The sequence below is a fragment of the Rattus norvegicus genome, chromosome 2 (assembly GCF_021556685.1).
Source record: "Rattus norvegicus strain SHRSP/BbbUtx chromosome 2, alternate assembly SHRSP_T2T, whole genome shotgun sequence".
In the NCBI taxonomy this organism is placed as follows: Eukaryota; Metazoa; Chordata; class Mammalia; order Rodentia; family Muridae; genus Rattus; species Rattus norvegicus.
Window position 1 is genome coordinate 212,722,697 of NC_141535.1, and position 13,934 is coordinate 212,736,630.

A 13,934-nucleotide genomic window follows, 5' to 3' on the forward strand; every position below is an offset into this window, starting at 1 on the left:
CACACGTGGCAGTTTACAAAGTTTTACCCACAGACATGGCCAGAGCTTCTGAATATTGTGCGATAACAACGTCTTCTGCCGACTTGGACTCAAAATCTACTGGAACAAACTTAATGCTCTGGAACCAGGTCACCTTTTAAAGGCAACTTCAAAGCAAAACTAAACCAGTGGCTCTTTCCACGGTGACACTGGGGAGGGGTTAAGCGGGTTATTGTGAAGGTAACACGTTTACAAGTACAGGTCAAGGCTCTGCTTTTAAAGCTTGACCGTGAGGGAGCTTATAGATGTATTTAATCCCTTAATGTTCTCTGGGCTCCACGGTTTAGGATGCTCCTGTCTCAGTCCAGATTCAGGACATTTTCTTCCCATCTTTCTCTGCTCTTCCCAGAGTACCCATAATGCAAACATATTGGTTCATTGATAATTATGAATATAGATACAGGATATCTGATATTTGACCTCTCTGAAAGAGTTCTTAGACCCACCCAAGGGGGTCGTAACCCACAGGTAGAGAACCACTGACCTAGAGTCACCTGGGAAGAGGGAACCTATCATCTTCATCAGATAGGCCTGTGGGCATGTGGGAGAGGTATTTTCTTGATTAATGATTGATGTGGGAGGGCTCAACCCACTGTGGGTGGTGCCACCCCCGGGCAGGTGGGCCTGGATTACATAAAGAAGCTGAGGGAACCTTAGAGAGCAAACCAGTGAGCCCTGTTCCTTCACTGGCTCTGTTGTTTCTGGTTCATCCAATGATGGACCTTAACTTGTAAGCCAAATAAACACTTCCCAAAGTTGCTCTTGGTCATCACAGCACCAGAGAAGCAAACCAGGACACCGTGTAAATAAAAATACCTGGCCTGTTCCCAGGGGACCCTTCTGTCTTGACCATCTGATCTAAAGGCGCTCCCTATATAGTCCCTATATGCTTACTTCCTTTATTGGGTGCAAGGATTGCTTATGTTCTGTCTGCTTTGCGTTTTCGTTCATGGTATGGGAGCCTTAATGCCAGTTATGTGAGTGAGCGGGTTTCCTTTGGCATTAGTACTTAATGTTTTTAAGCAAGTTTTCTTGTGGTTTTATTTGTTTGTTGTTTGTTTCTGTTTGATAATTTCTTTAGCGTTAAACTGTTTTACCTTTTATATTTAGATTTGAAGTCCACCAGGATTTGATTTGGTGTGTGGTGTGGGGTAGGCATGGTGGCTCCACGATCTAGTGTATCATTTACTGTTCCCCTCCCCCACCCCCTGGTGTACCACAGCACTCTTTGGCATAAAGCAAGTCACCAGACAGGGCAGAGGTGACTTGATAACTAGGTTTTGATAACTGCTAGCATGTGTAGGCTCACGGAGCCATTAGTTCAGCGTGCACGTCCACCCACTTGGCTCTCCATGCGCACGTGTGAGAGTCATTGATTTGCCTGCTCCCTGGCTGGTTCGCGCTGTGGTTACCTAGGTCTTTGTCCCATCAAAGCCTTTTAAATTGAAAGCCAGCCAGGTGTCTGCAGAGCGGCGGGTCTGCTGCGTAATTAAATAACCCCGGGAAGGGGGAGGAGTGGATTAAGGCGCTGCTGTCCGGTTGAGTGAGGCTCAGTGAGGAAGAGGTTGAGCTACACTTGAAGTCTAGCTTCTTGGGGGAGATAAGGGGGAGTCAAAACTCTCAAATCCCGGAGATCCAGACGAGGTCACCGAATGTAAATGTCTCAGGGGTTCGGCTCAGCCCGGCGAATCGGCTGAGCGGGGTGGGGCCGCGAAGCCGCAAATCACCAGTTGAGGGCCAGAGAGCGCGCCGCCGGCTCAGAGCTGAGCCTGCGGCGGCCGGGCCAAGCAGCAGCCGGAGTGGGACAGCCGCGCGCACTGACCGACCGTCCCGGCCTCTCGGCGGACGCCCGCAGACCATGAGCCGCCCGAGCTCCCGGAGCAGTGCGGTGCAGGCAGCCCGGCGCTGAACCGCAAATCCGGACCCCGAGCGCGGCGCAGGGAGGTGAGTGTGCCCGGTGCGTTCCGGCTCAGGCTCCTGGGCTCCCTCTGTAGTAGCGAGATAGGACTGAGAAGTTCTGTAAAGAAAAGTTAGGCACGGGGGAAGAGAGCAGCCTGAGTGTGTTTGTACCTCCTGAACCCAGGCAGACTAGACGTGGGAGTGGGGTTGGTCAAAGTGTGTGTGTGTGTGTGTGTGTGTGTGTGTGTGTGTGTTGGGGGGGGATGAGATTTGTGACTTGGGGGGGGGATCATCGGATCCCGGGACTCCCCGGTGTGAAGCTTGGTGATGTGCCTCGAGCATCCCTACCTACTCTCGGGGTCCGGGGCGGTATCTTTCCGGGTGCTCCGAACCCTCTTCTAGTCCAGTCCGGTTTTGCCCGAGTCTGGTCTAAGCTGGGGAGATGAGATGGCCCAGACGCCTCTGCTGGAAGCCCGAGGCTTTCTCCACTAATCTCTTGGGAAGTTTGCAAAGAAAGTGAAGGAGCCTGCCCAGTAACTGTTGACAACATCTCCCTCCCCTCGCCTTCCCTTTGTTGAGAAAGAATGAATAGTTGGTTGTGTGCTTCCCCCCCGAGTCGGGGAGGGGAAGGCAAAAGGAAGGAGGGACGGGTCGCAGCCCATCTTCCTTTACTCTCTTAGTCTACGGCCGGCCGCTTAAGAACTTGTGTAGACACTCTTTAGAGGGCGCCTGGCAAAGGCAGCGGGTGCTGTGGTGCAGCGCGTCCCAGGACTAAGGTTTAACAGTTGTTTGAAGCAAGGTGAAGAGGGGAGTAGCCCCAGTGTGGGGTGTGTGTGTGTGTGTGTGTGTGTGTGTGTGTGTGTGTGTGTGGTGTGGGGTGTGTGTGTGTATATATGTGGTGTGTGTGTGTGTGGTGTGGTGTGTGTGTGTGTGTGTGTGTGTGTGTGGTGTGTGGTGTGTGTGTGTATATGTGGTGTGTGTGTGTGTGTGGTGTGTGGTGTGTGTGTGTATATGTGGTGTGTGTGTGTGTGTGTGTGTGTGTGGTGTGGTGTGTGTGTGTGTGTATATGTGGGGTGTGTGTGTGTGTGTGTGTTGTGTGTGTGTGTTTAATTTTCCTACAGCAGTTAGGGATGGAAACTAGAGCCCTGAGTTCAGAGAGTCTTTTCAACCTTGACTGTTATCCCCCAAGGTTCCACAGACCTCTCTATGGCAAGTATACTGGCTCAGGGAAGGTCAGTCTGGAAGCCGATTACCTAATTCTGTCCCTGCTCCCCTCCTCCTATGGAGGCGAGATCCTGAGGGGGGCTCCAGAGGGCTGAGTGGGAAGGGGCCTCTCAGTTATCCGGAAGTCCACTGGCTAAGCTGGATGCCCATCTGCGGGTGTGCCAGGAAGCCTACCCAGTATAACGAAAACAGTTTACCATGCCAAACACCAACTCACTCACAAGTGCTGTGAAAAAGCCTGACATTTCCAAGATGAGTAACCAAGATTTCAGTTCCTATTGATAAGAAAGAACTGCTTTGTCAGATGGGTACTGATCTTAAGAACCTTGCCCTGTAAATCCTTCACTGTATTGCTTGAAATACAATCCATGGAAGAATTATTCATACTTCAATCGGTTGGCTAGACTTCATAAGGTTACTTCAAAAACAAAAGGACACCCTCGATGCCTAAAGCCGAGCCCAAGTTCTAAGTGGAGAAGCCAATTTTATCTGTGGAGTCGTTCCATCCGCCCTCACTGTCTGACTTTGCAAAGAAGATGACAGAACTACATACAGATTTGAATTGCAAATTCTCTGTCAGGGCCAAAGTAAGGGCAGCTAAGGTAGTGGCATTTCCAGTTTGAAATATACAAGTTCTTAAGGCCCTTCCATTGGATTGCCCTGTGTGAGTGTAATTAGAAAATATCCCATTTCAGAAAACAGAAAAAATGAAGCAAGTGGGGTGGTCAGTCTGTTTCTGCCTCAGCTTGCAAGGCCATCAGGTTTTGTAGCATTTATTGTTTCAGTCATCTTTGTAGAGAAGTGAGTTGGACAGAGGTCCTAAACTTTTCAAAGCTCAGCGGCTAACTAGGAAGGCAGGCTGCAAGGCTGCTGGAGTTTGTCGTGAGTGAGGCTCACTCCTACCCTCAGAGTTCCAGACTCTCCAACTCTCCTATCAGTGGATCATCTGACCTTTGTATGTATTTGAGGATCTGACAGTAGAGGCAGAGGGTCAAAGTCTTCACTGGTGTCTGTTTGAAAGCACGCGTATGGTTCACTTGGAGTCTGTGCCCTTTTTGTGCCTATGTCCTCTGGGCTTGCTGTGTTTACATCTGTTGTAGGTTGAAACATCTCCCTCCTCAGCTGTCAAGGTTTCACTTGTGAACCCCCACTTCTGTGGGGACACAGTAAATTAGCTCTGCAGACCTGGCTCCCTCATGGCTGGAGGAGATCCTCTCGCTTGCTGTGTGTCAGAGACTTCCGTGAGCACGATCACATTTAATTTCCACAACAATCCAGGAAGACTTTAACACCTTTAACAAATGACATGCTGACTGTCAGAATGTGGTGTGGCTTGTCCCAGACCTTATAGCTACTATGCCAGAGGCAGGGCAGAGGTTGGAGGTGGTAAATACTGGCTCCAGGACCCTGGTTCTGAGTCAGACCATTTTTTTAAAAGACCAAATGGTACATAAGAAATGTTTAATGACAAGTGGCATTGTCACAGAAACATCTGCGTGCGAGGAATGAATACCCGGGAGCCAGAGTTTAGAAGCTCTGTACAGTTGCTTGAGCCACTTACTCCCAGGTGGGACTGAAATCCTTCCCCTGACCAGAACTGCCTTCAGATCTCTTCTTGCCCTGTCCCTTATCCCTTGCGCCTTTGGATCTCATGTCATCGGAAGTCCTTCAGAAAGACCCTCCCAGACCAGCGTATCACAAAGTTATCTTTTTCTCCAGCCAGCATCTTTTATTATTTCACTGGTTCTGTTTTGGATCCTTTGAGGGTACTTATGACTGCCTGGTTTATTGTTGTGTTTATGTGGTTCTGTTGGACTCCCTATCCCTCAGGTTTCTTGAGAGGGGAGCCTTGTTATAGCTCCAGTTTTAGTGCGCTGTGAGCCCTCACTGAAAGTACGTCAAGTGAATGAACATTATTCCTCTGAACTGGGAAAATAAAATTGGACTGCCAACATTTACTCTTCTGTTTTTTTTTTTTAAAAGAATTATTTTTTAAAATTTTATGTGTGTTGCTTGCATATATGCCTGAATGAAGGTGTCGGATTCCCTGGAACTGGAGTTACAGACAGTCATGATCTACCATGGAGGTGCTGAATCCAAGTCTTCTGGAAGAGCGACTAGTACTCTTAATTACTGAGCCATCCCTCCAGCCCCCTAACATTTACTCTTACTGTAAGCTTCCTCTATAAAACATTTACCTGGTAAGGTCTAGGTCACCTCATATGGCTTGGTTTTGTTTTTGTTTTGAAGACCTAGTACAGTGTCAGCCATATCTGAGGGCCTGGACTATTTGATTCTGTTACCCAGGTAGACAATTTATGTGAAAGATGCTCTCTACCTAAGAGAATCCCCAATGCTGTCTTCTTAATCCTGGTTCCAGACTGGGTAGTGCCATAGAGCTTTAAAAAGGCTGATGAGTGTCCTACCCACAGAGATTCTGATTTTAGAATCTGGTCTGTGGTTGAGCAACACTGTAAACAGTCCCTATAAGATTCTTACACACGGGGCTGGGGACTTAGCTCAGTGGTAGAGCGCTTACCTAGGAAGCGCAAGGCCCTGGGTTCGGTCCCCAGCTCCGGAAAAAAAAAAAAAAAAAAAAAAAAGAAAAAGAAGATTCTTACACACAACCAGGCTGAGGGTGTGTGTGTGTGTGTGTGTGTGTGTGTGTGTGTGTGTGTGTGTGTGTGTGTGTGTGTGTTTTCAGAACGTATTCTCTACTTTGGTCCCAGCAGGCTTGAGGCAGCCATGGTGAGAGGCAGGGGCAAAGTTCATGTTTTGTTGATAGTTCCTGGTAGCGTGGGAGATACTTTCGTATCCGCTAACATAGGCGGTACTACTGAGTGTTCTGGCTTATGCCCTCGTGTGGATGGCTCCCTCTGGAGCCCTGTCTCACATAACGGACTCTAACCTCTGTCTACACTGAACTGTCCCCTGGTGCCTCACACACAGTTCCAGTTGGTGAGCTTATCTTCTTCCTGCCTGGATCCCTTCTGAGGCCTCTTGTTGAGAATAGCATCATGCTGTCTTCCCATGGCCCTGCCTTCCTTCCTTCCAACTTGGGACCTTGAGCCTCTAATGACTCTACACTCTGTCCTGTCCTTCCTCTTGGCCGCGTCCTGAGGACGAAGTTCTTCATTGTTCTTCATAGTTTACTGCCATCTGTCCAAGTGATGCCCCTGGCTTCCCTTTCCAGAATTACCAGAGCCACTTAACAAGTTACAGACCAGATCTCTCTCATACAGGTCTTCTCTGGCACTCACCGGACACGTCCAGACACTTTGCGGAGCCTTTAAGACTCCTCGTCCTAAACTATAGGTCTTTCAGGAAACATTTCTCGACTTCTCCACTCAAGCCACAAGCCGTGGCCTGAAATGTGCTCGGTGTGTGGGGATGTTTCCATATTTTTATGGCTCTGGTGTTACAGTGTCCTCGTAGAGTGCTTTTCCTGATACATTCAATATTTATCTCTTGTCTTCTCTCCAATCTCTGGGAGTACGTCTGTCAAAATTAACTGTTATTCCTTCCGACATGGATGGAGGTTACTGTTTCTGAGTTCTAGGTTGGAGCTCTCTGCATTATACACAGTGGTACTTAAATGTTTATCAAATTAAAAACAGGAAACGAAGACTGTAACAGGCTTTCTTATCAGAATAAATTGAGACTAAGGGTATTCGAGAGGGGCAACTTAGAGTCTTATTAGTTTAATCTCAAACTTAACTCAAACTTGGATGTGCAGAGATGTCAAAGTCACTGAGGCTGAAGTCACTTTTGCTCCTCTTGGCTCCTGGAATAAGCTTGATCAACAGCATGGCCTTTACACATGAAGACGTTTTGTATGGTACTAACGGTGTATGCTGCGTCTCTCTCCCTACCTCTTTGAGATGGTGCAGGCCTGTGAATGAGGAAGGAGGGCGACGAAAGCTCAAACAGAGGCGGTTCACAGCTGTGGTGGGTGGGAGTCGGGTTGGGGACTGCTAGTTCGTTTGCATCACCGGTGGTCAGGTAGAGGGCTAGGAAATTTTGATTTTTTTTCCTTTTTAAATAACAGTGATTAACATTGAGTAAGTGCTGACAGAGTGCCAGGAACTGGCCAGGACGGGAGGGCCCCTCCCAGGACTCACCACCCTGTTTTTCTACATCCCTTGTGAGCCAAGCTTTCTATGTGGTCTCACGTGCAGCAGACAAGCTTCTGGGTTATCAAGTCTGGCAAAGAGCAGAGGGCAGGGTTAGGACTATATTCGTGGGTATATTCTGCCCAGTTCCCAGCACTCCTACACGTAGTCTCTCTGACCCATGTAGCAGTAGATTTGTGTGGCTTCGCATACAAAGTATGTTTCTTTTGCAAACTCTTTATTCCATTGCTGCCTCTGTGAGCTCACAGAGTGGTGGCTATGCCAAGCCCATAGTGCCTGTGTAGAGCCAATTCTGCAGGGCTGCTACCCTTCAAGGTCTTTCCCCCTGACCATTGCAATGAAAAGGCCGGTGAGGAATGGGCTCTGTGAGCTTGAGAACTGGCTGTGGACTTCAGCTGTCCCATGGTGATGTGCAGACCCTAGTTGGATCTCATAGGCACTGTAGGACATCTTCTGGGACTTCGGGTATCCAGGGAACTGTTACTTTTTTTTGTTTTAACTAGGGCTCCTGTTTGATGTGTGTGTTGGCCTTGATGGGTCTTATATAATGCGTGAAACTGTAGTTTAGTTTGGAGATTAAGCACTGTTCCAGGCAAACGACTGCCAGCCATCCCTGCATCCCTGGGAACAGTTGTAGGAGCTGCTGCTGCTACCTCGACCGCCATTTTCCTCTATGGCTGTGTCCCGCCCCCACTTTCTTATTCTTTCCCCCCTAACCTTTTTCTTCTTCTCTGCTTTTACATCTACCTGTGGGCACTGGCTTGCAGGCTCCAGTCTACTCTTGAAAATAGTCTACAGGGTGTTAACACCCGATGGCTTCTTGCTGCAACTGAGCTTGCTGATGCGTGGAAGAGAGGCCCACCCTGACCCCTGACCCTGCCTCGGTTAATTGGAATACAGAGATTTATTTATAAGCCTCAAGCCTTTGCCAGAGAAGCTGCCCTATCATTGTGGGTAGCACGATTTTGGTCTGGCACTGCAGAAACTCCAGCAGCTAAAGAATTCCAATCATCCCTGACCGTTTTTCTCATTTGCTGGGAGGTGCATCAGTGTAGCCATCATCAGACGGCTTACAGTGTTTTCCCTGGTGTTTATTGTCAGTCCTTCGGATAACAGTCTTTTCCCCTTAATTGCATCCTCCCCTTCTGTAATGATAAAATGGCTCCTGTGCCTCTAACAACCTGGGGTTGTGTTCATCTATTTGGATTTGTTGCCCATAGCTGAATTTCTCTACAGAATCCTGAAGGAAAGAGAGAAAGAAGGAGAGAGAGACACAGAGAGAGAGAGAGAGAGAGAGAGAGAGAGAGAGAGAGAGAGAGGGGGGGGAGGAGGAGAAGAGAGAGAAGAGAGAGAAAGAGAGAGGAGAGGAGAGAGAAGAGAGAGAGAAAGAGAGAGGAGAGAAAGAGGAGAGAAGAGAGAGAGAAGAGAGAAGAGAGAGAGAGAGGAGAGAAGAGAGAGAGAAGAGAGAAGAGAGAGAGAGAGGAGAGAAGAGAGAGAGGAGAGAAGAGAGAGAGGAGAGAAGAGAGAGACAGAGAGAGAAAAGAGAGAGAGAAAGAGAGAGAGGAGAGAAGAGAGAGAGAGAGAGAAGAGAAGAGAAGAGAAGAGAAGAGAAGAGAAGAGAAGAGAAGAGAAGAGAAGAGAAGAGAAGAGCAGAGCAAACTCTCTATTCAAGGTTCTACTAGTGATGTCTTTAGACAGTGTCTGCCTTTTGCTGTCTCATGACTTTTTCCAGTTTCTGGTATCTGTCTTACTTTTACCTTTCCCTCTCTTTCCCTCCTTAGATTAAGAATCATGGCTGCGGGAAAATTTGCAAGCCTTCCCAGACACATGCCCGTGAATCACCAGTTCCCTTTGGCCTCGTCCATGGACCTCCTGAGCAGCAAGTCCCCTCTCGCTGAGCATCGCACAGAGGCCTATCCAGACGTGTCCATACACGGCACTCTTCCACGGAAGAAAAAAGGCCCTCCTCCCATACGGTCCTGTGACAGTGCCAGTCACATGGGCACCCTCCCTCACTCCAAGTCCCCACGACAGAGCTCACCTCTGACCCAGGACCTCATCCTGGAAAAACCACTGCCAGACTGGAAAGGGGACAGCTTCGCCTTCAGGTAACGCCTGTCACTTCCTGAGTGAACATCGTCTTCCTCAAGGGCTTTATGTTAAGTGTACGCAAAGCTGTGTGAGTCCCATCTGCCCTTTCTCTCTTCCCTCTGTCTGTCCTTCCTTCTGGTGTATGTAAAGTCCAGTGTCCTTGATACCAGAAGGAAGGATAGACAGAAGGACCCTGGGCTTTACATATGTGAGGCAAGTGCTTAGCCTGTGAACTGCATCCGTAGCCCAAGAGACTAGCGTGGCTTCGGTAAAGCCATCACTGCACCTTAGCAGTTACCAGCGGATCCAGTCAGCTTTTACCTTTGTTTCTCCCTCTCTTCCCTCCTTTAGTATTAGTGAAATGAGCCGCAAGTCTCATTTTCTCATAAACTTATTTTATCTAAACATTTTCACATGGGCCTTTTAAGGGTTAGGATTCTGATTTAAACTGTATGTAACCACAGCATACATATGGTTTTTTTAAATAATTTCTTACCATCTAATATTTGAGATTTAAAATATATAACTTGCTGAAATAAGACCCTTCAAAGAAAACACATCAAAAAAACCCAATCATAGTATTGAATTCTGAACTGCATCCATTTAATTCTGTAACAATGCCAAGGCATATGTAAGTTAGGATCCGTTATTTCCTTTAGCTGTCCATATGCCAAAATAAAATTTTTGTGTGGCCGCATTACCAAATCAGCTTCATGGTGTTTCTGGGGGAGGATTGATTTCTCCCTGCTGAAGGCCAGGGCTCTGGGTCCGTAGGCCTCACTGCTGCAAATGCTGCAGGGTTCATCATGGCGGGGCTGTGATTGGCTTCTGCCTGTGAGAGCCAGTTTGGGAACTGTGCTTCTTTCCCTGTAGATCGGCAGCATGTGATGGTGTCAGGCAAAGAACTGGGCTGTTTCTGCCTTTAGAGCAAAGAAAGCTAGTCTGACCCTGGCTCACTTTTTTGGCTCTATCTGTACACTGAACACCTATGTTCATTATTGATTTTTATAGGCCCCAGGGGTTCAGTGGGACAATCCTCCCTAGTCCTCTTGAACACTTATAGGGTTGGTCCAGCATGGAGAATACCCTAGCAGCCAAAGCATTACAGCAATCTGCTTTCGTCCTTCTGCATCTGAAGCAACTCCTTTTCCCAACTCCATTTCAGTGAGAGATCAGATACAAGTAATTACGTAAGACGACTGACTACTAAACACTGAGGAAGAGATAGATGGACATGGGGGCAGGGGAGTTATTGTTTTGTATCTGTAACGGTCTTTAAAGAAGTAGTCATTTTGGACCTCAGACAACTACTTAATGAGCATAGATTCTCTAAAATCAAGAGCTGGAGCCGAGAGCAGGTTTGGTGTGTCTGCACACCCCAGAGAAAGCTGGTGTGGCCTGCAACTGGGGTGGGTTGATTAGGGGCAGGAGTTAGGCAGACAAGAGTGAAGCATCAACTTGAGTTGCACAATAAGAGACTGAGAGGGAAACAGGTGAAACCCAGATACTGTCCATGCACAGTGTTTAGAGAACCCCGAGGTGTTTCTAATGTCAGCTCTCAGATGCTTGTCCTGGGGACTGGAAAGCCGTGGACCACCTCTGGAAAACCCAGATGTGTACTTCCTAGCATAAAGAGCCATCAGGCAGCCTCCTGCTGAAATGAACAAAGAGAGTTGGGGGAGGGGGCGGTTTTTGTTACTATGGCATCACTGGCATCCAGTAGGCAAGGGTGAGGACGGTGACTGCCAGAAGCAAGCACCAATCAGTGTCAGGCTGCAAGATGCAGATAAACTGGCTGTTATGGTTGGCTTGTTGGGTAGCACATTTTCTTAACTAATCTCCTCTTGAGCTAGCTATCTACCGGGTACCAGACACAGACAGTTCACAGAGCCACACCTTAAAGCTGTGAGGTCCTCCCTGACCAGATGCCAGTGTACACAGGGGAGGACTGTAGAGCGGGGTTGCTGGGCTAGAGGTAGCAGTGGAGTCTCCCTCTGTCTCTAGGAAATTCTTCATGAACACCCATAGTCCAAACGCTAACCTGCAGGCAGTTCCAAGCTTTTTTTATTGGAGAATTGACATGAACAGAGGTCAAGCTCCAGAAGAGATCATATCAGAGGGTGGGTGCGAGGCCTCAGTTTGAAGTCCTAGCTGCAGAAGAATTAACAAGTCCTGTTGATCTCGGGCTTGTTTATTGTTCATGGCCTCACTAATCTAAATCCATATTTTTTCTTCACTCAAAAACTCATTTAAGAGAAATATAGGAAGTATCAAATGAATATCCTGCACAAGTCATGCAGAGCGGGAAGGCTGTAGGTGGTATGCCAAAGGCTTATGAAGTCCCATTTAGACTCATTATCAACAGATTCATTTTCCAACATGTTTTCTTTTTTAAGCCAAAAACTCTCAACTTTTGAGATTTGGGGTACATGAATTTTTATTTTTCTCCTTTAAAAAAATATTCCAGTAAGGTAACGAGCTGCCTCAATTCACTTTTGAAATAAACCATGATATGAGGGAAGAGTTTGTACAGGAGAGGTTAGAGCTGAGGAGCAGCAATGAGAACCCAAGGTTCTGCAGAGAGAGGCTTTACCAGAAGTGTCACAACGGCTACAGTGAGTGGTAGAACCCCTGCAGCGGATACAGCTCGGAGTGGAAAGGAGCACATCTCCACCACCCACAGATCATTTCAGTTCATGGCAACCTGGTCAGATGCAGACTATGAGAACTTTCTGGTCTCCTTACACTTGTTGACGTGGCAATGGTAGGTCCTCGAGGACATCCTAAACTACCTGTTCCCGTGTACCCCACCTACCCATAGAAGGCAATGATTCGACAAATGCCTTTGTGTCTTGTAGATCCTTTACCTGAACTTTTGCTCTCTGGAGTTTCAGTTACCCACTTCCAGCTGTTAGCTTGAAAAATGGAACATTCTAGAAATAACTCATGTGTTGTCAGTGTAAGCCATTGAGTAGCATGAGGAAACCTCACTATGTTCTGTTCTGTCCTACTCAGGACAAGAATCGTGTCCTGGTGTCACATACCCAAACTGTATATTCTACCCTCCCTGCCCCCAGAATTAGTCTCTTAGAAGCCATTTTGACTGCTATGGTCTGGCATATATATGTGTTCAGGTAGCCATCGCTTGACTTCTTAATGGTGCCAAAACATAGGAGTAGTGATGTTGGCACCTCTGAGATGCCAAAGAGCAGCTCTAAAGAGCTTTGTAAAAGTGAGGACTGAAAGTTTTTAATAAACAAGTTGCATGCTGAAGTTGCCAAGATATGCCCTATATTATTGTGGTTGTTATGATTTGGTATTGCTGTCGTTTTCTTACTGTGCCTGATGTATAAATTATACTTTACCAAAACTGTGCGTCTAGGACAAAACAGTACATGCAGGGTCCAGTACTAACTGTGACTTCAAACACCGTTCGGAGATAAGGGAACAACTGTATTCCTGAATTGTCCCAGATTTGCCATTTTTACAGAAACATGCCTAGCTTATTAATCATTAAACTGTGACTTTTACTGTAATTGAAAATTATTTGAACAGCTGTCCCATGAGAGGCCTTGAACAAAGTAGACAGAGTCTCCCGTGAGACCCAAAAGTGTACAGTTCTTAAGTGACATACCTATGTACATCATATCCTCCCTTTTACGAATAAGGGTGTTATTTATAGCTCTTACATTTTTATAGCTTTAAAATATCTTAAAGGACTTGGTGGTATAGCAGGTGGATCTCTGAGTTTGAGGCCGGCCTCGTCTACAGAGTGAGTTCCGAGACAGCCAGAGCTACACAGAGAAATCATGTCTCAAAAATGAAAACAAAAACCAAAAAAAAAAATCTTAAAGCATTTATCCATATTCTTATTGGAACATCAAAGCCCTGTATAAGGCATGGCAAATCTCTTCTTCCTCTTGCTCTTTTTCCTCCCCTTCTTCTCAACATCACCATCATCATCAGTTGAGGTAATGGCTTGAGAGTTACGGAAGCACCTAAGCATATACCCTAGTGGATTACTGAGTTTGGGGAGAAGGGACGGTGCTTGCTGGCCATTCCCCAGACACTGTGCTCCACGGCCTCCATGACATCGTGCAGCTGTTGGCACCCCTGAACTGTCTGCTTGAGTGAAAGAGGGGAGTCTCCCGTCTAACACCCTAACACCTCAGACATCAGCTTTGGGGAGAATAGATCCTCAGTTGCCAAGAGTCCGAAGGCCAGCCTGGAAAAGGAAGTTGCTCTTCTCTTCTGTAGACCATATCTCTCAGCTTTCTCGCTGTCTTGGCTGCCCTTGGGTGTACTTGTGGTTTTGAAAAGTGGCCAAAGCCAGAAGCCAGAGAGTCCTTAAGCCTGCTGCTTGATGTCACAGGAGAGCCTTTGTTCCAGATGCACAGCCAGGCTTCTCCAGGAGGCCTGCAGACAGGATTTCCTTTGACATTGTGTCATTAGGTTGCTGTCCCTTTGGTTCATTCGCCCTCACGGATGGATTTGGATTTGAGTCTAGAACTCTCCATGAGCTGAAGGCAGCCCGGGTTCTGTGGGGAT

The 13,934-nt window shown here is 47.4% G+C and overlaps 1 protein-coding gene across 2 annotated transcripts in view; it reads left to right on the forward strand.

Moving 5' to 3' along the window:
- The first annotated feature begins 1,569 nt into the window (after positions 1 to 1,569).
- The window catches only part of Bcar3 (BCAR3 adaptor protein, NSP family member), a 112,808-nt gene continuing 100,443 nt past the window's right edge, over positions 1,570 to 13,934 (forward strand). The window contains 2 exon segments of one of the 2 annotated variants that reach the window (NM_001107722.1): positions 1,570 to 1,983; positions 9,077 to 9,403. In NM_001107722.1, coding sequence (NP_001101192.1) covers positions 9,087 to 9,403 — 317 coding nt within the window. In that variant the 5' untranslated portion in view covers positions 1,570 to 1,983; positions 9,077 to 9,086. 2 annotated transcript variants of the gene reach the window in all.